Here is a 23,514-nt window from a genome sequence, read left to right as displayed (position 1 = left end):
CAAAAGAGGTCAGGGGTTAAACCACTAATTCTGTTAAATGCCATGACCTCTGATCAGGTAGGGATTTTCACAGAAGGGTCCAATCTTTCGGCCCATGTGTGGTTTTTATCCCACACTGAAGAATGGTATCCGAAAATACAAAAATCAATCCAAATACTGATACTTCTAACTGAGCATTGCACCAAAAGATACCACTGAATTTACACCGTTTGCTTTTTAGAACCCCTGTTTGGTTCTGCTAATATCATTATCCTGATGACTTAAAAATGTTTGTTTTCCACACATAACATAGGCAATGTTGCAGCTCAAAAATTATTCAAGCCATGTGGCTCTATGGCTTCCTGCTTTTTAACACAGTCTATGGAAATGAAGAAACATAAAATACAGCATCACATAACAAGCCCTGAGAACATGAAAGCGTCACTCTGCTGACAAACCTTTCTTCTCTTCGCAGCCAGTGTCAGATTTAAGCGTGTGGCTGCTGCTGTGCAGGGAGTCTTTTGAATCTTCATTTTCATCCAGAATCCCAGCAAAGCTGATCTTCCTCTCATACCTGTGCCTGTCCAGCTCAGGGTCCAGACGCAACCTGCAGCTCTCCAGGTCCTGTAGCATCATGTGGACCATAGAAACATGTGAATTGCGTGAGCTCTTATACTTTTCTCCAGCAACAAAATATTATCATTATATCAAGAACTGCCCTCAAATGGAAATCCTACTTCTACCATCTGGAACTAAATTCCCAGTTAGCCTAATCCCTTCATATCTAACCTACACTGACACATTTTCAAATCCCGATTGAATTTGGATCTCAACTCCTGTATGCTCAATGCAAGGGGATATTGTTCTGCTGGAAAGTATTAATAGCTTCCATCAACTGGGCCTCTGATCTATAGACGATCACAGATCTGGTTAAAGACGATGGGTATGCTAATCACCCTTCTTTCAGGCTAAATGGATAGAGCAATATAATGCCCCTTTATGTACTGATAGTTGCAGGGTATTGCCCGAGCCACTAGGCTGCATGAACAGTGTGGTCAGGGGGATTTTCCTGGGACTGGTGGCAAACACAGGGAGGTTAGGGGATTGGTTGCAGCAGGCTATGTGTGCGTGTGTATGTGTGCGTGTACGCGCCAGAGGCAGAAAAACAAAGAAAACGCCAGCAGACAGCAAGAGAAGCAGTCATGAGCGTGGCCCTCAAAGAGAGTAGAGAGACAGAGCTCCTTGGGCACAGAGGCAAACTTGTAAATAGTGAGCAAGGAAACTGCCTGCTGTTTGTTTCTGCTGCTTTCAAGAAAACAGGACTGTGTGTTCTTTCTTGGTAAACAAACAGGACAGCGCCTGACTCGGATCATCCATTTCTGTTCCTGGCAGACACAACCCTGCAATGTCCCGAACACTGACTAACCATTCGATCCAAAGGGGCAACATTACAATTATACCAGTATTCAGATATACACATCCATTTCCCTTAGCAGAGACTGTAAAAAAGGCAGGTTAAACACATAGGGTTCTGTTTTCAAAATGGCTGGCGAGAAGCACATACAGTGAGTGCAGTTAAAAAGCCCCACTCATTTATAATTTTATTCACAACATCCACTTGGTGACACTGATACCTTGGAGACTGTTCAGCATGAAAACCACTAGGGTATAGAAATGTAAAATGGCAGAGCTACTTGTCAGGCTTAACAGGGGAAGAGGTGTTATAGTAAACGAGGGGTAATCAATTATTTTTTGTCAAGGTCCAAATTTCTTGGCCAAGGTATAGTCAAGGTCCAGACTCCAGAAAAAAATAATACAAAAACAATAACAATAATGATAATAAGTAAATAAAAAGATTTTTGGGTCTGTTCAAAAGCATCTGGTGGTCCGGATTTGGCACACGGTCTGCCTATAGACAACCCCTGTAGTAAACTGTCTTAAAACAATCCAAAAAGTTAATCATGAGGAAATATAAGTTTCTTTTCTCACACTCAGGAGATTTTGCCCATGGGTGTCAGCTGTAACTCCTACTGAAGTTACTAGGAGTTAATAGGGGTGTGTGAAGTTCTGTTACATTAAAAGCTGCTTTGAAAAAAGTGAATTTTCCCAAACACAAAAACACACACAAACATACAAAAGAGTAGAAACATTACAGACTTAGTGGTGCTGAACATGTGTAATTGCTTTGCATGAGAGAAATTAGACCAGTTACAGCCCTTAGAACACTTGTAGAACACTTTGCAACCCTTTAGAAAACCTCCTAAATGGTCCAACAGATGATATAATAAGTGATAAGAACAATGACTTTTCCGCTTGCTTAACAATCAGTTTAAGGCTGGATTTTCAAAGGAGCGTCTGGGGAGTTGGGCACCTTGGTTCACTGGGAATTGGGCACCTCAACCCCATGAGGCAGCGCTGAAAATCCCAGTTTAACTGGTTTAGTCTGAACAAATGTGGATGCAGACTAGCTGAAAGGGTTCGATTCATCTTTCACTGCCCCCCCCCCACTCCCAGTGTACCCCTGGCTTTATGAAAACTCCCACAACATACTGCTTCTGGTAGATGACCCAGGAACTGTGAGAGAGGCATTCAGATCACATTGCAACTGAAATGATTTTGGACACAAGGCAAAACTTAAAGCAATTCAGCCCGACTAGTTTGGATGGAGTGAACTGTTTGTGGGTAAACTGGCTCATCATTATTGGTTCAGGTACAAACAGTTTAGTTCTCTAGTCTAGACAAGGCCCCACTGACATGCATGGAATCTACAAATGCTTAGAACATCTCAGAATCAACCACTCATTTAGGTATGTTTTCACTGCAGATTTAATTCCGGCTCTTATCCAGGTTTATGTCTGCAAAAAGCTGCTCTGCTAGCAACTTAGCTTTATCAGCAACAACAGCAAAAAGGAACCAAATCTTCATACACCCAATTCTCTTTAGAAGTACAAGCAAGCCAGAAAGTTTTCTTTGTGCAAAGAAACCCCCATTAACCCATTTCTAACTCAAAACATAACACTCAGTTCATTTTATTTCCTGAATGTTATGGGGCCATAATTGTTCAGTACTTGTATAAGATTCAAAACATCAGGCTAACGATATTATTTCTGATAGACTCTTACACAGTGAGACTAAGTTTTCTTCCAGTTTCACACTATAAAACAAGTCCTCCTCTTCTTCTCCCACAGCAGAGTTTGAAAAATTATTAATCAGCAGCATTTCTGTCTGGCTCAAAGACATAGATCCCTACAGATCCTAATTACCCAGGATGTTCTTACTTTCAACATATCTGTTTTAGTAAGATGCATTTCCACCTCTAAGACCCTGTGGTTTTGTAACACAGTTTTGTAACGCTGCCATTTATTACATAGTGAAAATGTCAATAAAGAGCCATGTTGATTTCTTCCCTTTGGCTGATTCACTCCATTGGAGGTCTGTAAAAGATTTTAGCAATCAACTTCAAACTCTCACGGCCGTGATTCCACATCATGTCGGCCTGTCAGGTAAACTGTTATTAGTGATGTACTGAGATTTGGGTCTAAGGCTATGTCTACACTACTGCGGTAAGTCGACCTACGCTATGCAACTCCAGATACGTGAATAACGTAGCTGGAATTGATGTACCTTAGGTTGAGTTACCATGGGGTCTATACCACGGGAGGTCGATGGGAGAAAATCTCCCGTTGACTTACCTTACTCTTCTCGTCGGGGGTAGAGTACAGGGATCGACTGGAGAGTGATCTGCAGTCGATTTAGTGGGTCTTTACTAGATCCGCTAAATCGACCACCAGTGGATTGATCTCAAGAGCATCGATCCCTGCCATAGTGTGGACCTGCCCTGTGACTCTCATTAACATTAATAGGAATGGTGTGTCTTAACCGTTCAGCCTTCTGTGGAAACTTCACCGCAATCAAATCCCTGCCACCAATCTATCCTTTTCATCAGGTGTATGAGGAAAATAACCTCATGGGAACTTCTTCATCTCTAATTCCTATGGCTCACTTACCACGAGAGGCTCAGTACGTGGCCTGGGCATGTAGGGAAAAGTCTCTCGAAGGAAGGTGGTGATCTCCAAGAGAAGCTGGCATGCTGCCATCTTCAGGGCAAAAGGGCAACAACATTTGGTAGGGTTCACAGTGCCTGGGAAATGAGATTTGCTTGGTAAGAGAAAACACGATACAAAATTTGGAACCAAGAATTGATGGACACACATGGTGCACAATGCAAGGTGCATATGAAAAGTGTTATGATTAAATTCTAGACTCCTATATTACTTTTCTAATATTAAAAGGACAGATCCACGCTCGTATCTATCTGTCAGCACAAATCCCATATACCGTGTGATATGTTGTTATCAAAACATCTGCTAACTCGAAGTGGTCTCAAAATATAAACTCTACATACAAAACTATATATTAGCATAACACAGATTTAGAAACAGATACTCTTATGCCCTTTACACCTTTGCATTCAGCCAAATAGATTGCAATTATGGCTAAGCTTGTGTCCTCAATGAAGATGAACTCAAACCAATAACAAATCAGCAGTCATTTTAAGTGAGATTATCATGGCAATAATCTTGGGAAAGGGTAGCATCATTGTCACACTTGTTCTTTTTAAAAATCATGCACATAATTGTGAACAGTCAACATACAAGTACTGTGCCTACTGTTTATAACTGTCCAGAAGACTAAATAGGGCAGCAGCCCTGCAACTTTGTTCTACATAATGAATACAAATGTCATTTAGAGATGGCACAAAAACGTGCAGTTATTGCACCATCAAGTGTTTGGAAATTAGTAAGGTAAAAATTTCCATTAAAGAGGGATTCAGCGAAGCAAAATATTTACAGGCGTGCTTGACTTTACACAAATGGAACTTCTCACATGCTTAAAGTTAAGCACATGTGTAAGTGGCTTTGCTGAAATGGAGTCTATATGCTCAGCTTCAAAATCTATGTTCATGATATTTTTCAACTGGTCCAACACCCATCCAAACCTTGAAGACAATGAAGTGTTCTTGCCGCCTTGACCAATTTGCAAAGAATTTTTTGGGCTAATACATAGAAGGAAAAAAAGCTGGTAGTTGTTTTGGGGTCTCTTGAAACTACTAATGATGCTGATTTTTTTGGAATGTTTTGGGCTTGTCACTTAATGAACCATCCAAAAGTCTTTTGGAGATAAAAACGTTCCCACTGGTTTTTCTCACATCTCATCCTGTCGTGTTGCACAAAGAAACATGCAGAAACTGAACAAACAAGGGAATGTTTTCAGGAATAGAGAGGACGCTATAGGCTACCAGACGAAGCCTGATTACATTTGCCTCGCTTGCAGGCTCCTTGTTTATTTCACCTGGCACGAGTGATGGAGTTCACAGGAACTAAAATGATCTGAACAGGCAGATACACTGGAGCACGCACAGGTTCTCAGGGGAAGCTCTAGGAGGTATTCTGTCTTAGGACTTGTTTACACTGCAGAGCCTTGGCTGACAGAGCTATGCCAGCAGAGCCTCCTAGTGGGGACACAGTGTAAGCTAACAGAAGGAGTTTTGCCAGCATAACTGCCTCTGCCCCAAATTAGCTAAGTGGACAGAAGCACTTTTCTGTCAGCATAGTTGCGTCTGCATTGGGGGTTTGGCTGACATTCGGCTAAGGGGTGTGATTTGTTTTCACACCGCTGGCCGTCATAGTTATGCCAGCAGAACACCCAGTGTAGACTAAGTCATAGTGCAGCGGCTGAGTGGCATTCTGAACTCCCTGGCATGCAGAGGGAGCACTCCTGCTTCTACACTCCTTCATGGGGTGCTGTCTGCCAGCTTCCCCCATCGACCTATCCGACACAGTGGCCCTGCCTCCCAGGGCCGGCTCCAGGCACCAGCTCAGCAAGCAGGTGCTTGGGGCGGCCAAGGGGAAGGGGCGGCCCGTCGGGCTCTTCGGCGGCAATTCGGCAGCGGGTCCCTCGGTCCCTCTCGGAGGGAAGGGCCTGCCGCCGAAGAAGAAAGCGGCACGGTGGAGCTGCCGCCGAAGTGCCGCCGATCGCGATCACGGCTTTTTTTTTTTTTCCGGCCGCTTGGGGTGGCAAAAACCCTGGAGCCGGCCCTGCTGCCTCCTACCCACCTGTCCTTTCGGAGTACCTGGCACCCCTGGTGGAGTAGGAATGGAACAGTCCAGGCTTTCTCAAATACAGGGACTGCAGTTCCGCCTAGCCTCATGGGTCATTCAAGGTATGTAGGGGAAGGCTCCATCCCTTGTGCATTCCACCCCTTCATGTGTACCAGCATAAGGCAGAATTTGGCGCAGTACAGCCATCCATGGCCACTTAGGCTAAGGCACTGTGGTCAGGAGCAAATGGCATATTGCAAAGCGCTGGGAAGGAAATTCAGATACTTAGGGCCCGATTCTCCACTCTCTCAGTGATTTCACACGAGTGCAATTCCATTGCCTCTAGCAGAGTGGCCGTTATGCAGTGAAAAGAGCAGCTCCTTAACCACAAAAAGGAAGCCAATAGATACATAAACAGCACTAATATATTACATTCAGTGGAAAAACAGTAGTACACATACACACAAGCCAGTACATTACAGACCACACATATACAAATGGTGTTTGGAGAGGATATAATGTTCATTGCTATCTTCACCTGTAGCCTATGTCTGTATGTGATGTGATTTTATTTATTCTGATTACAGATCACGTCACGATTTCAGAATCTGTCAACGTCCTTAAAATGTGTTTATTTCAGCAATTCGGTACATTGTATGGTTTTTAATGATACTTTCTGTACCGCCTCACTACATTTTTGTGTTAGAATCAATACATGGAAATTAAAATACTTAAATCCAAAGTATTTGGTGCCACTATGCCAATTTACACCATCTGAGGATCTGGTCCGTCAATATTAAGAACATTCAGATGTAGCTGATTTTGAAAAAAATGTGGTTTTTTGTTTTTGTTTTTGGCGAGGATGTCTTTGAAGAAGGGGAGTCAGAATGGTGTACAAGCACTTGAGCCTAGATATAAAAGATGGATCAGATTTATTTATAATCACAATCTACAGTAATTGCAACGCACTTGCCTGTGTTTTAGATGCTATTCTTTTCATTGTCTCTTATTGCTCCTACTCATATGGTATATTTTACATCAGGCACAGAAAGAAGGGGAAGGGAATTGGTGGGGAATACAGTTGGGTGGCAAGAATATGAAAGAGAAGAAGAAAAATTAAGTGCTCCTAAAGCAGAGGTTCTTACAAGCGGGGGTTCTTGTAGTAAAGGGAGTCTCCTTACTGTCATCTAAAAAGTCTTCCTCCTCATCCTCCTTTCTCAGTCTCCGCTTGGCCTCCTCATCATAAATGAGGCCCAGCAGGTTGGCTGGGCTCTCACTCTCACTGTGGCACAGCTCGTTGAGGCGGATGCCAATCGCCTGCCGGCAAGAAGGAAGGAAAAGAAAGCACAAGGGAATGAAGACCGGAGGGGACTCACCTGGATCTTGCCCATTCTGAGGCAGCTGGAAATTTCATGTTAAGAACAAAACATTTGGGCATTTTTTTTTAAATCACTAGAGCAATCGAGAAAACTGTGGGGTTGGGAGGGAGGGGTGGAATCACCACCGAACAAATTGCAAATATTTTCTTCCATTTTTGGTCAAAATTCTGAAACTTCATCAAAATTTGGAAAAAGTGTTTTATATTTGTTTGAAACCACACACGCTAACTTTTCAAACTGCTGGGGGGTGCTCAACCCCCCGACCCTGCTCCAGGCTCTGCCTCCACTCTACTCCTTCCCCCAGCCCCGCCTCTTCCCACCCCCACCTCTCCTCCTTCCCCTGCCTCTTTTTTCATCAAAATTATGCAGTGATATGTGCCATCCTTCTGCTGAAGATTTTCTGCTGAGGAAGGATGGTCTGGTGGTTAGGGTACAGCCTGGAATTTAGGAGACTGGGGTTGAATTTTCTGCTCCTGGGTGACCTTGGGCAAATCACTTAGGCCCAGATTTTGAAAGACATTTAGGCAGCTAACTCCCATGGATTTCAATGGGAGTTTGGCATCTTAATACCCTTAAAAAATTGGCCCTTAGCCTTTCTATGTCTCAGTTCCCATCTATAAAATGGGGATAATAGCACTGCCCTACTTCACAGGCCGTTGTGAGGATAAATACATTACAGATTGTGAGGCGCTCAGATAGTGGGGGGGAGGGCATATAAGCAGCTAGGAGAGAGAGATTCCCATTGAAGGGAAAAAAATAAACCTAAAAAAAAAAATTTTCTCCAGTCAAACAAACAAACAAAACCACTCTAATGGCCTCGTTACCGAATGTTAGGGTAGCGGAGGTTCTGAGGGCAATGCCACAGCTGGGTCAATTAGCAAGCAGAATGCTTAACATTAAGACCATTTCAGAACTCCCGAGGTTTTTTCCGAAGTGATGCTGTATGTAAGCAATGTACATCTAAGAGAACATGGAAAATCACACAGAACATTTTACCTTATTATAGCATCATTTTGTAAGATAGCAAATGGGAGTCATTTCTTTGTTTTAATAACAATTTGGCACTGAGGCCCTCTTGGATTTAGAGGGAGTTCCTGAGAGACAGACTAAAGCTGATTTTCTGATCCTTTGAATCTTAGAATTGACACACCAGCAGCATATAATTTATCTGCCTAAACTGAAGTGAAGCAGAGAAAGAAAGGCAGTCACAAATAGGTATGATTAAGGCTCATTCCCATTGCTACTAAGCAGTTGCTGTTAAATGGAGATGATAGACTCTGCTATGGGATAGGAGAATGTGGAACTGTGTGGTTTGCAAGCTGATCTGGATGGTTGTCAATCTCAGTTATCTGTGAGGTTACACATTGCTGAGTAAGCTCTAAATCCTTCATACCATTTTCTCTCTCCTCACTTCAGTTATTTAAGGAAGAAATGTCTTGTTTGGTTTTCAAAGATGCAGTAAATTTACCACTCATTACTACTCCTCTGTTGTCTACCCTGACTGATGATATAACAATCAGCTATAATTACACAGCAACCTAACTAATAATGCTAATTTGTACTGAATTCCTAATAGGAACTGATTGCCGGAGTTATCCTGGGCTAGCCTAGATAATGGATGGAGCAATATATTTCCAAGTAGAAGAAGGCAGCTTAACAAAAGAAGCCACAGGCAATGATAGACTAGACTGACCAGAACACACTGAAAAGTCTGTCTTTTAAAGAGACAATGTCACTGGTGGGATTGGATTGGCAAATTCAGGGGATCAGTAATGGGCTCATCACTTTTAGTGGCATTCTGAATCCTGCCCAGGTCAGTAGAGACTTAAAGTCGTTATTATGGGAGGGCTATTTGGTAGGTTAGGTCTGGTGGTCTGAGACTAATTCTTTATCTAACCAGGGTTTTATAATGGCACCCCCCACCGCGGTATCTGAATGACTCTCAGTGCTCAAGTGTATCTCCCAGAAAAACCATCCCCACAATTAGCACAACTCAGCAACCTTGCTGGCAGTCTGAAGGAAGAGGCCAGGGACTAAATAGGCTTGGAGAGTGACCTGCCCTCTCAATCTTATGGACTTCGGCCCAGAATCTCCCTTGTGGTATAGAAGCTTCATGTCCTACTGCGAAGTGGCTCTTGAGCCGGGGTTGCACCTCTGGTGGCACAGAGCTGGGTGTAGTGGCTCTTATGCTCCCTAGTTGGGATGGTCAGGCGAAGGGATGTGACCTGAGCTTCCTTATACCTAGGCAACCCCCAGCTCGCACAGTGGCCTCTTGAGGTCATTAGTAGCCAGAATAACTTAAAACAGCTTCTAAGCTGCTACCACAGGTTACACCAGTGGACCAGCCTTGCATACAGTTAGCTCAGGATTGAGACAGCACAAAAGCTGCCTTTGGAGCCTCCTCCTGAAATGTGTTGTGTGCTCCTCAGCCATCCCCAAGAAAATGGTCCTAGGTCAAAGTGAGGTGCTGACCACGCTGCCCCGGCTCTGTAGATAAACAGAAGACTTAAGTCTCCAGGGATGCATGTCAATATGGCACCTTTCAAGAGCACCAGACAGGTGTTAAATATGGGGGAAATGTTGCACTGTCAAGAGTTGGCTCTGAATTTTCCCCTACTTTAAAATAAAGTAAAAAAAGAGAGAGAGAGCTGCAAATAATAATTAATTAATAATAAGAGTGTGCTCCCTCTGCATGACTGCTGCTAAGCAATTAGCTCAAAAATTCCACTCCAAGAGCTGAGCACATTTCCACAAACATGTTGTACGGTGCCGGGAGAGGTAACCACAAGAGAGCTATGTTGGCTCCTGCTGTATTTGAAACCCATAAGATAAAAAAAATCAATATTTGCTGCAGGGAAAGACATTTTATGTAAAAGCCTCCAAAAGGGAATTAGAAATAAAACAGAAGCTAAAAAATAATAAACTGAAAGCTATAAAAATCCCCAAGCCCCAAACATTGACAGTGTCCTTATAACCTAGAGTGATGACAGAATGTGTCTGAAGGCTAATGAGAACCACAGCCTTTTACCATTGCAAAGCTGCTCTTTAGAGTAATTGCTGCCTTTATACACCCTGCCCTTCACGAACATCACCCATACCACTGGGGACATGGGGGAGGTTTCACTTTTGGTGACTGTAACCCATATCTGTTATTAATATTACAGGGTGAAGAGAAAGGAGGCACTACAGACATCTCCTAGCTTTCAAGAAAGGGGGTAAATCACAGGCCCCTCCCTCTTCAGTATTTCACAGCTCTCCTTTGTAAGTGAGTGGGCCAGAGTTGGGAGAAGGGGGATGGAGGAGTAACCCTGAAATGTCTCCAATTTGAGTTGAAGGGTGTTGTCCCTGAACTCTCTCTTGCAGAGTGCCACTGATTTCTGTCGCTGCAGGTTTTTCTACCTTTCTTCAGCAGGATAGCTAGTCCTGACCCACGCAACTACTTGCTTAAATAAAAGTATTGACACAGATGCAAATTCTGTGTATTTACTTATCTGCTAAATCAGCAGGGATGCAGCAAGTGCCAATGGAAGCCAGAGCCATCAGAATTCCATGGCCCCCTCCTTGTTACCTTGGGGCAGGAGAAAGCCCAGCATCTCAAAACACTGAAGGGCCTTTGTATTGAGTTAATGAATTATTCGTTTTCAGTGTCTGCTCATTGGCAATAGCACCAACTAGGTCCCTTGGCATGAAATGTTGCTCTCACATCATGGACATTGGGTCTTTGGAATCTAGTTCTCCAGAGTCACAGATTTGGAGGCTTCCTTCAGTCTGTCACTGTGAAACCAGAAAAGCCCACCTTGAGGTGGATGAAAATGCCTAGGGGGAAAAAGTGCAAGTACCAAATCACTGCGACAGTATGCACAGGCCCTTTGAGGTTTGGGAGGGGAACCATCCTGGACCATGCAATATTCCATTCCAGCGTAGCTTTTAACAAATCCTGTGGAACAGTGGATGCCCTGACTGTGGGGAGGAAACAGTTTGAAATTCATATTGCTGCTGACCCTGGCTCCATGGGGAGGGATCAAATTAGCTCCTGGTGATTACAGCCAATCACTCTCTCTCTCTCTCTCTCAGAACCTGGAGAAAAGAGCAAGCCGGGAGATGCAGTCCACCAAGGCAGCTATGTAGGCAGTCCTCTCCGGGAATACGGCATGATGGGAAATAAAAGGAGTATATAATCCCCGTCCTTTCCACAAATAGGGTAGATTAGACATAGAGGGAGCAAGGCTGTGCTGAGGATCTCTCCTGGAAGGCGCAGAGCAATTACATCAAGGGCCTGTATTTTTTTAAGACCTTGATTTGTTTTTAATGATTTTTGAAGCAGATGCCCCTGAACAGTCTCTGAATTAACCTAGGGGACAATGGATCTGTTTGGCTGTCCATGTGGAGAGGCTCACATATAGACCCCAGGCTGGGGAACATTTTATTTACAAACTCCAATTTATGTATTTATTTTTTGTTTGGCCTGACACTCATTATACTATATCTTTGCTTTTATTAAAACAGGAAGGTAACACAAAACTCACTTAAAGCCAGATACACAGGCTTCAAAATGCTGGAACCTCTGCAGTGCAACAAATGAGGAGTAAAAATGAGTGCAGTTTTCCCCTGCATTTCCAGCTAACAGGTGCATGATGCCGCTTCCAATAAGGGCCAGGCACTCAGCAGGTATATCTCGGCATAGCTTCTATGGAACCAGGCTGATTTACACCTGCTGAGGATCTGGACCTACGTGTCTAAAGTGGATGCTAGGAGGAAGGACATTACATTTCAAGCCCCTGTACTCCATTTGATTTGATTGCCATTTGATTATTTTAGCTTAAAGGGAAAAAAAGGTGAAAACTTACATCTCCCCACTGGTAGAAGAGTTTGGCTGCGTTCCATTGCAACTTCTGGTTCCGTTTGTTCCCCACTATCGGAGAACGTCCACGGGATAGGCCTTTCTTAGTGATGTTCACATGGTGCCCCTTCATCCACTCTGGCCAGTTGCCGCGATTGCAGCGGTGAACAAAGCGAGCACATTCGAGAAACAGGGCTGCTCTCGCCACTACGGGAGCTTCCTGAAATGTTTGCAAAATTACATTAAAAACTATGAACCAAACAATCTAACTTAAGAGATGGCATTATCTGGACTGGTTTGCAAATGGAAAGCAGCTATCTATGGAGGATCACAGTTAGTGTGATGATCCTTTAGGCAGGTTCTCTGCTAGTATCAAACCCATGACCTCTGCATTTATTACTTAGGGTACAAGACCAGATATAAATTTCTATACCTGGTTCAGCCACTAGAGGAAGGCAAAGATTCACACTGGTATTAATGTGGTTACAATAACGGGTGTTTATTGCCTTCGAATCATCTTTAATGACACCCCTGTTTTCTGTAACTGGTAGTATACCTTACTCGTAATGGAGACAGACAAGATGTGCTGGCTAAGAGTGTGAAATAAATAGAGATGTGCCTGAATCAAACCCCTAGATTTGAACACCCCTGAATCTTGGGAAAGTTCAGATCCGGATGTGAATGGCATGTCTGGCCCCTACATCTACAACACACCAATATAAATGCTTAAGATGTTTTGGGTTGGCTAGAAGGGAGAGAATAACAGTAATATAAGTAAATACATCAATTCTCACTTGTATGCACACAGATATAATATAACCTACTTCCATTTTCTGCTCAGTTCCTCCTGCTCACAAATGATCACTTCTTTTGAAACAATTTTATTGGTTTTTGCAAATAATGTGACAACATAGATAAATATACACATATGTATGCAAATCAAGGTAGGCATATAGCCTCTTCTTGACACTGTGTTTTTCTTTATCTATTATGGCAACAGCACACTGCGCTATGCTACAATTAACTGTCTGTTTCCCTACTTCATTAGAAACCCTTTTATCCAGAAATTTGTATAACTGCCAAAAAATAAAACTGATTCCAGCTGAAACTTTCCCCAGAGTAGTGAGCCAAATTTTCAACCTGCTTACATCAGCATGCCTGAAAATACTGCAGACAAAAATGCCAGTTTGGGCACATAGATGCCAGCATTTGCATGCACCGTCATTTGTTCTGCCTAGGCGACACGGAGCCTTGCTTGCTGAAATGGTGGCCGGCACAATCTGTGCTGACAGCAATTAGACATGGGTGGACCAAATTCTCTGCTGGTATAAATCGGTGTAACTCCACTGACTTCAGCAGAGCTATGCCAATTAATGCCAGCAGAGAATTTGACCTGAAGCCCTAACATTAGGTATCCAAGTTTGAAAAAATTTTGCCTTAATTTTTTTCAAGCAAAATTTGTTCATATGTGTCCCAACATACTGAAAATTTGTTTTTCATTACAGGGAGAAATGATATCTATCTTAGCTGAATTTGATTTAAAGTGCCCGATTTTAAGCAACACTGTGCTTTCCCTCATGAATATGTTGAGGGTTTATTTGGCAGTAACGTAATCTTTTCAGTGTTATTGTATGTATTTTTCCAAATTTATTTTTGGGCTTCCTTTAAGCTTAGTTTTGAATATTAGTATAGAAAGTGAATAACTGGTATTGAAGTGCAAACAGTAAAACTAAGGTGAACACCCAAACACCAACAATTTCCAGTGAACTGTGAATAAATTACACAAGGTGGCCTCAAAACAGATAGGACTCCTGGCAGGGTTGGGCACTGCTAAATGATTTTTTTTACATTGCCTGTCTGTTTTTTGTTTAACAATTAATCTTTCTTTTTTTCTGTGTGCATATTTAAGAGGTAAGATTTCAAAAGCACTCAGCATTGGCCTAACTCTGCTCCCATTAGAGTCAATGGGAGTTTTATGATTGGCTTCAGAGGTTAGAGAGTTAGAACAATTTGGGGCTTCTGAAAATTCTAGCCAACGTGTTTAAAAATAGAAACTGTAATTTGTAACTTTGAAATTACAAGTCTCCTCCCCCACCCAGTTTACATCACTGTCAAAATAAATAATGTTCTTACCACTTGGGAAAGAGAGACAAGGTGGGTGAGGTAATATCTTTTATTGGACCAGCTTCTGTCAGTGAAAGAGACAAGTTTTCAAGCTAAACAGATCTCTTCTTCAGGTCTGGGAAAAGCACTCATAGTGCCACAGCTAAATACAAGGAGGAACAGAATATTTAAGGTGAAGCGGCCCATTAACACTCCTACAGTCATAGGCCAAACAAGGGGGAGGGGTTAGTGGGTTACAGATTGTTGTAATAAGTGACAAATCCAGTTTCTTTATTAAGACCATGATTTTTAGTGTCTATCAAAGTTATGAATTTAAGCTCCCAGACTCATCTTTTGAAGGTATTGTGCAGGTTTCCTTTGAGGGCGAGGACTGAGAGGTCAGATATGGAGTGCTCGTTTTGTGAAGTGTTCACGCATGGGCGATAAGGTGTTTTTGTCTTTTATTATTTTTCTGAGAGTTCATTCAAGAGCATAGTGATTATCTGGTTTCACTCACGTAGCTGTTAATGTGGCATTTAGTGCACTGGCTGAAGCACACCACATTTTGTGATAGGCATGTGAAGGACCAAGGGATCTTGAAAGGTGTGTTTTGTGTGTGTGTGTGTGTGCGGGGGGGTGGGGGGGAAAGGAGTATTGGTCATTGCAGTAGTGGAGATAAGTCTGCAGATTTTGCATTTGTTGTTCTGGGAGGGTCTGGTACCATTTTGAGTTGGGGTGTCCTGGTCTATGGGGAGCTTGCTTCTCATGAGGAGCGTGGCGAGGTTGGGGGGTTGTTTGAAGGCCAGAAGAGGGGGTTTGGGAAAGATTTATTTCAGGATGTGGTCCCTAGAGTATGGTTGTAATTGTTTAATGATACCCTGTATGGATGGGTTCCAGTGTGAGAATGATCACTCTGACCTCTCAGTAATCATCCTCAAAGGCAACCTGCACAACATGTTCAAGAGATGAGTCTGGGAGCCTAAATTCACAACTTTTCTAGATACTGAAATCACAGTCTTAATAAAGACACTGAATGTATGGCTTATTACAACAATCTGAAACCCACTAACCCCCCCTTTTTATCCAAAGACTATGGGAGTGTTAATGGGCCACTTCCCCTTGAATGTCCCTTGGAATACGTGCTAACTACTTATGCTAAACAATCTGTTTCACCTTGTATTTCGCTGGGAGACTCTGAGTACCTTTCCCAGACCTAAAGAAGAGCTTTGTGTAGCTCGAAAGCTTGTCTCTTTCACCAACAGAAGTTGATCCAATAAAAGATATTACCTCACCCATCTAGTCTCTCTAATATCCTGGGATTCACACCGCTTCAACAACACTGCAAATAATAAAAGAAAATTGTTTTTCTCACTTTTACTTTATTTTCCCACCCCCTCATTTCCTGCAATTTTTATAGGCAAAAAGCAATTTAGCAAACGCACCACATCTTTTTAAATGTCCACAGCTCATGAGTAGGCGCTAGTGAATAGGTGATTGTTAAAGAGTTGAGATGATGATTCTGTCTGTATCCATAATATATTGGTTTCATGGTGCACAAATGCATGTGTAAAATGTATTTAGGTATTAAGACAACAGCACTTAAGAGATCCTTAAGCAGGTGAGGATCTGCATCTAAAGAACCATACACCATTGATTCAATTACAGTCACAAAAGGTTATGAATAAAATTGAAAAATGTGGGACCTCTTGGAAGACTGGCAAAAAAAAAAAAAGACATCTTCTGACTAGATTAAAAAAGAGAAACATTTCGGGGAGAGGGAGGGGTAATTGCTTCTTGGTGTGACATTCTGTTGTAGTTTGCCTTTCATTTTAATTCAAACGAGGGCAGAAAATATCTATCTGTTAGGATTCCTGTGAAATAATGGGAATATGCATCATGTTAGAGGTTCTGAAATGATGCATGACTATTTGGGTTAGTAACTGAAAGTCAGGGATTCAGTCACACCAAAGAGGTAGGATTATATCTAAGGCTTGTATGGACTGTTAGCTGCCTAGGACAGCCAGCATACATTATGGCCCATATATATCCAAGATACATGGACCAACGAGTAGGTGAGGATCAACGTACCCCAAAAGGGCATAACATTAACCTTGTCTGCAGCCTTATCAGCACCAGGAAGATTGCACCCATGATGTCGTTCTCAGGTACATGGCGCAGCAATTATGGTGTTTCACCTCGGCTTATATATCCACTAGGGTACAAGGAAATGAACCAAGATGATGGTCCCAAGCAGAGAATTAATCTTTTATTATCTAGGGGCTTTTTTTCCACGTACAGCGCTATGGAGGTGCAGCTGTGCTGCTGTAGTGCCTTAATGGAGATGCCCCTATGCCCAGGGGAGAGCTTCTCCTGTCGGCGTAGTTAATCCACCTCCCCGAGAGGCGGTATCTATGTCGAAGGCAGAAGCTCTCCCATCGACATAGGGCTGTCTCCATGGGGGTGAGGTTGGTATAACAATGTTGCTCAGAGGTGTGGATTTTTCACACCCCTGAGCGACGCTGTTAAACTGACATAGATCTGTAGTGTAGATCTGGCCAAGGTCTTTCAAGGGAAAAGGAGACTGAGGCAATTATAGATGGTGGGTGGGGGAATAACAAGGGATGAAAGAGGAAGGATGGTCCAGTAACTGAAGTGCTGGAACTAGGGATCCTGGGTTCAACTCCCTGCTCTACCACAGACTTCCTGTGTGACCTTGGGCAAATAATTTGCGAAACAGAGGAACACAGAGAATATCAGTAACATGAGGATAATGGCACTTCCTCGCCTCACAGGAGTGGTGCAAGAATAAATGAATTAAAGGTTGTGAGGTGCTCAGATACTGCAGTGATGGGGTTCACAAAAGAACCATGGATGGACAGATGAGCTGCCTGCACACCCGGGGAGTTCCTCCCAGTCCCGTGTGGCTCTGCACCCCCAAACGGTAGAGTTCTGTATAGTAGGCACAATAAAGCTCTTAAACTGATTTACTGGATATTGCTCTGTGGTCACTGCTCTCAAAGACAGTAACTTTCTGATAATCACAAACACCCAAGTGGCAGGGATCTCCTGGGCCTAATTCAGCAAACCCTTCCTCACTTGTGAAATCCTTACTCATGCAAACAGTCTCAGTGGCCTGGCATATTTGGGGAAGGATTTCCCTCCCAAGTAAGGGCTGGGGGATTGACCCCCTTGTTCTGCAGAGTCCGGCTCAGCTGTTCCAAATGTAAAACATGAAGTGGGTCACCCACAGAGAGAACGACCCTGCTAAACGGGGCAGTGCACAGACTTCCTGCAATAGCTTACCTGGAGCCCAGAGTAATCGGAAGCAGCAGCAAAAGAAAGATGAAGATGTGACAGAATGGACAGGGATGGATTCACATCACAGAGAAACACATCACAAATGGAGAGAAATGAATCGGGCAGGCGATGCGTAGCTGAAAAGAACCACAAGTTACCACGGTTACCGTCAAAACTCAACACAGCAGCAAAATCCTAAGCAGCATTGCCACTTCCTATGGAATTTTGTTTACAAAGTCATCATAGTAAAATCTCCACCTTTTTACATTAGAATTCACGTAACACTTTTTTGTACTGTATAAATCAACCTGAATAAGAACCCTCATTTTTCTTAATTCATATTTTACAGAATCCCATAGGGGCTCCTCAGTAGTCTGTTCAACGCATGCTATAAAATGCAAGGCTGATCTGGATGAGCAGGTGGCTTAAGATGGAATCAAAATGAGATAATATCATGCTACTGCCGGAGTTCAACTGATCCTGTAGAGGTTTGTGACCAGAGAGTCTCCAATTCCACTCTTGTCTCCTTCAATTGTCAAGCAATTTTGCAAGACTAATACTATCTACTGATGGTAACTTTCCTGTGGCCACCCCTTTCCTCACCATGGCAGTTCAAACGAATTTATTCCCTATTCCTCTATTCTCTCTTCTAAGGAAAAAACATAGCTATTTTTAAAATAAACTGTTCGTTGCTTGTGAAAGATGTCAGACTGACAGCTCGTCTCTCTCTAGCCATAAGGCAAGTACATCGTGGGCGGCAGCTGAGCAAGTGTATGCATACCAACTCACCATTGGGCATGGAACCCTGAATTGGGAGCAATTGCTCCAGGAGTAAATGGTTAATTCAGTCTCTCTGCCCTTTAAGCACTTGGGCTTTCTGTCAGTACTTGGTGTCAAGTATTGCCATTTGCATCAGTTAGGTCTGGTCTCGACGAGGATAAAAATGTGGTGTTAGAACATATTAAGCTAACACATGCTGATTAATACTTTCCAGAAGTCCAGTGTGGACAAAGCAGTATTGACTTTAACATGCACTAAGCAGGTCCTGGTAAAGAGTATTGTGCCCCTAGGCCTTCACTCGATCAGTTTAGCACATGTTAAAGGCAGTGGCCCCTCTCTAAACTAGACTTTTCAAACATGCTCATTAGAATATTTTAGCCAGCACATTCTAACAACACACCTTTGATCCTAGTCTTCTGATGTGGGAAGGTATCCCCAAGAGACTAGAGTGGCATACCAAACCCATTCCACTTAGACCTCGACATTATCTTCAGTAGGTAACAGATTTAATTTACTACCAGCCCAGACTGAATTTCAGCTGGAGACAAAGATTTAAAATGGTCTGTAACCAATTATTAATTCTCATAAAACACTTGGTAACCCATTACCACCCAGCTTTACAAAACCGGGATGGATGTCACTTCTTGGATAATACGTTACTAAGTAGCTTCTAGTCTTCAAGGCACCCTGTGGTGCAATGTATATAATAAATCACTACCTTTTAATACCTATGGCTCTTGTTCCACTGCTCTAATTTCTCTAAGTTGCAGTGGCAAATATGTTTAAACTATCTGTGCTAATCAAAGATCCTTTGATCACTTTAAGAATGGAATTACTTGTGAAAGTCTGCATGAAAAACATGCTGATGAAGGTTGAACTAGACTGAAATTGGAGCCGATTGCCCCTAATTTTTAACAGTTGTCATAGCAACATGGCTAGGGGAAATCATTTAAAATAAGGAGCTTTTAATTTGCATCAAATCTAAATCACACAAATGTTTGAAAAGCTTGGAAACATCAGTTTAAAAATACACTTTGTATTAAACTGTGTTTTTCTTTGCTTTAAAGAAGTTGAAAGCTTTTTTTCATAATAGTGTAATTTGCCTGTGGCCAATGCAGTAGAATAACATACTGACAGCTTTTCAAATGTACAGTGAATATGACATCTTAAAGCTAAAACATGTCACTGACTCTGTAGAATTGATACAAAGCAAATGGAATACAGTAAGGACTACTCCATTGTTGCAGATTAAACAACAATTTAGAAGCCTTGGTCTTGGAGACATGTTTGAGTCAAACTGAACACAACTCATACCCACAGCTTCCCAAAAGATAAACCTCTGCTTATGGCAGGCTACACAGATCAGAAACGATCTGCCAAAATGTTAGTAGAGAGAGCCCAATGCAATAACCCAGGACTGACTGACTGCCATTGCTAGTGTCATAAGAAAAAGCTAGGGCAGATATAAATCTGAAGGGAAAATAAAAGAGGGTGTAGTGAAAACAATATTGATTTTGACATGTGTTGTGAATTTTCTCTCTGTAGCACTAGATCCCTGCCCCAACTTCCCAAAAATGGGGCAAGTTATTCATCCCAGCCCATACTGTGCATATCTGGCTCCCATCTGCTGGGTTACAAGGACGTCAAGCTCAGTGACCAGATCATAAATATAATTCTGTGCTCTGTGCCAAAAGTAGCCATCCTTTTTGAGACTACAGAAAAGACAGACACAACAGGAATGTCTAGAAAACAAAGAAAAGAAAATACCTCAGGAAGCTTTAATATTTTTTCTCCTCTGCCTCCCATTCCCAGACTCCCAACTAGCTAGTAAGACGCTGGAAAGAGTGAACTCACTGTAAATCCCTTATTAGTTCAACGTTCTTGTAATAATAATGACTTCATAGCCATACACAGTTCTCAGTGATAACTAAGGATTCCCATCACTTTTAGTTCTCATATCCCTCCCACCTTCCTGTAGAGACACCCTGTCATGAACAATCTGTTGGCTCACGTTGGAACCCTTTAATAGAGCTCTTTGATCGATTTAGGGGGTATTTTATTTTTGGCCATCAGCTCAATAGTGCTATCAGGATCCTAGGTGCAATGTAGCTTCTGAAACAAGAGGATCAGTGGCTGCTAAATTAAGGGCAGCACTGGAAATTATTCAGAGCTGCCTTTTCCTCAGATTCCCTTCATTGCCAGTCCTTATGACCAGGAAATTTGATCTTTCTGGGCTTGTGAACTACAGCTTAACATCTTCATTTTTAAAACCAATCCTCAGACCTTTTCCAGATGTCCAACACAGAAGGAGAAATAACAAAAGTTCTGTGCTCCAATCAAATACTCAAGACCTAGATTGAAAAGCTGTGTTGTATTGTCTTATTTCTGAAAGATTAAATTTGCTGAAAAACACAGTTTTCATTCCAAGTGTTTGTCTGTTTTCTTTTCATTTGAAATTATTGAACAAATCCTGAGAGTTGCTGAACTTCTGCTTAAATCAGTGAGAGTTGTCGTTGCTTAGCAGCTGCTGAATGTCTCTTTCTACATATGTATCACACACACACAAACTATGCAAAAAGAACATTATTAAGGTTGCAAAGTCAAGCATTCAAAAGTTACAAAATGCCAGAATTAAGGTTGCCTATGCAACCTTAATTCAGCCCCCTGGTGCACATGCATTCTGATACAGTCTGTAATTATATGATCACATAGCATTTTTTCCACAGGCCACCTGTCTCATTCAGTGCACAGAATGGACGGTGCTCATTTAATGAGCAGCTATTCAATGTTTTCCTTTCTCATTGTTCAGTGCATGGCTCCAAGGCCTTATTTATTGAACTCTATTCAAACCCTGCTCAGAAAATGCAATTATTAATTTCCTCATGGGCTTTTCTGTAGTGCTTATTGCTACACTAACTGAAGCCTTCACAGACATGCATTAATTTATCTTCACATCACCCGTGTGAAGTGAAGGGATGGTATGATCCCCCATTTTACTGATGGGGGTCTGAGGCATAAAGAGGTTAAGGTCAAACGTATTCAATAATTTTGGGTGCCCAATTTGAGATGCCCAGGGCCTGATTCTCCAGATCATTTAGCATTATATAGCACTTTATATGTGCAAAGCAGAGCTCCCACTGACTTCAGTCGCAGCGGTGAGGGATCAGCACTTCTGATAATCAGGATCCAGGATCTCAAGTTAGGCACCCAGAAAATGGGGAACATATAACTAGTGACCACATGTGAAAAGTTTAAGTGACTTGCCCAGCATCATATAGGAACTTTGTGGCTGAGGCAGGGATAAAATCCAATTCTCCTGTGTGGCATTCAATTGTCTTACTCACAAGACCAACCTTTTTCTTCCTGCAATCCCCTGCCGCATTCACTAGACACCTGCCAACTTCTGCAACAAATCCAGCAGGGGACCTACAGACAACAGTCTCCTTCACTACACAAATCTGATTCATCTTCAGAGTAGGTCCATCCTGGGCAATGAATGAGGCAGGGCTTTTGTGGGAAAAATAGTATGTGATTACGCAATACAAAATATACTAAATACAGCATACCCTTTTGTGGAGATTACAGTAAAATCAATACTATTTTTAACTAATTGTAATCTCAGTTACACTCTGGATTTACAAGCACTGCAACTGAGGTCAGTTTCCAGCCCAGGGAATTTATCATTCTTTTTTGTCAGGCAACCCCATTCCAGATTTGAACCAAAGGCTTTTACCTATCTAATGGGAAAGGATGGAGAGTGAAACTCAGCTTCGAAAGCCAGCTCCTAGCATTCCCCAGGTCATATGTAGTATAAACACATCACTGTCCTGTTGGTACATTTGCAGTTATCGTAATAAGTGAGAATGCAGAGAGTGGTCCTGTGGTTTAAACACAGGACACATAGAATATCAGGGTTGGAAAGGACCTCAGGAGGTTATCTAGTCTAACCCCCTGCTCAACACAGGAGCGATCCCCCAACTATTTTTTTTGCATCCCCAGATTCCTAAATGACCCCCTTAAGGATTAAACTCACAACCCTGGGTTTAGCAGATTAATGCTCAAACCACTGAGCTATCCCTCCCCCCACACAGCTTAACAATAAGGAAGGACATTGTCACTTGCCAGATTGATACCACATTGCATGTTTCTCTCTTACACAGCTCTTGGAGGCGGTATAATTTGTTACAGTACATGACGTACAGATTTCAAGAAAGGTCTTAAAGTGGCACAGTGCAGCGTCTATGAGGCTGCAGTGAACGTTTTTTTCTTACATTTTGTGTTTGTTAATCTAGTGCTTGTGATGGGTAGAAGCTTGACAGTCTTGGAGAAAGAAGTCCTCTTGCCATAGCACAGGCATTTGGAGTGAGTGCCTTCCCATCCAGCCCTGCAAGCCTGCCTCAATCCTGACTGGCATGGACCCCATGACTGAGGGCGAAAAGGTAGTTCAACCTCCTGGATGATTCAGCATTCCCCTACTCTGCTGGCACTGCAGCCAGCCCAGGTGCCAATTAGTGCCAGCCATGATGGTGGGCTTTAGTGAAGCCCACACCTGTCAACTGGGAAATGGACTGAGACCCACCTCCCTAATTGCATGCAGAAAACTGAATAGCCATCAGATGGCAACAGCAACTTTTGGCCAGTACTGGTCTAGGTTGGATTTGAACCTGCAGCATAGCGGGTGGCAGGCTGTGGTTTACAGTGTTAAAAACAATACAACCTATGTAAAAAAAAAAGTGTGTTGTGATTCACAGGTGTGATATCCAACTCATGAATTATGAGATTTACCCAACCAACACTGCCGGGACAGAAAGCTACCCTGGGTGGACAAGCCACTGAGCAAATCTAGAGAGTAGTGAAGAGGAGGGTGCTAAGGCTGCAAATGAACACAGATCCAGCAACAGTCACAAAGAAAAGAAGGGTGTGGGAAGTCAGCAGCTGTAGATGTCCTCAGAGACTGGGGTGGGAAAAGAGAGAGCAGCACAAAGGTAAGAAAGGGGACAAAGACAGCAACGGAGGGAAGGAGTGGAGGAGATGA

At 42.7% G+C, this 23,514-nt stretch overlaps 1 protein-coding gene across 2 annotated transcripts in view; it reads right to left on the bottom strand.

Moving 5' to 3' along the window:
- UNC80 (unc-80 homolog, NALCN channel complex subunit) overlaps positions 1-23,514 on the bottom strand; it is a 175,350-nt gene that overhangs the window by 84,156 nt on the left and 67,680 nt on the right. For both annotated transcript variants that reach the window (XM_026647781.1, XM_026647782.1), the window contains exons 23-26: positions 12,307-12,519; positions 7,262-7,397; positions 3,987-4,120; positions 438-603 (exon numbers count right to left, since the gene is read on the bottom strand). In XM_026647781.1, the coding sequence (XP_026503566.1) occupies positions 438-603; positions 3,987-4,120; positions 7,262-7,397; positions 12,307-12,519 (649 nt within the window). The remainder of the gene's footprint in view (positions 1-437; positions 604-3,986; positions 4,121-7,261; positions 7,398-12,306; positions 12,520-23,514) is intronic.

Source organism: Terrapene carolina, unplaced genomic scaffold (assembly GCF_002925995.2).
Source record: "Terrapene carolina triunguis isolate 2854851 unplaced genomic scaffold, T_m_triunguis-2.0 Scaffold62, whole genome shotgun sequence".
Classification (NCBI taxonomy): Eukaryota; Metazoa; Chordata; order Testudines; family Emydidae; genus Terrapene; species Terrapene triunguis.
Note: the sequence above shows the minus strand (reverse complement) of the source record. Positions and strands in the feature narration are given on the sequence as shown.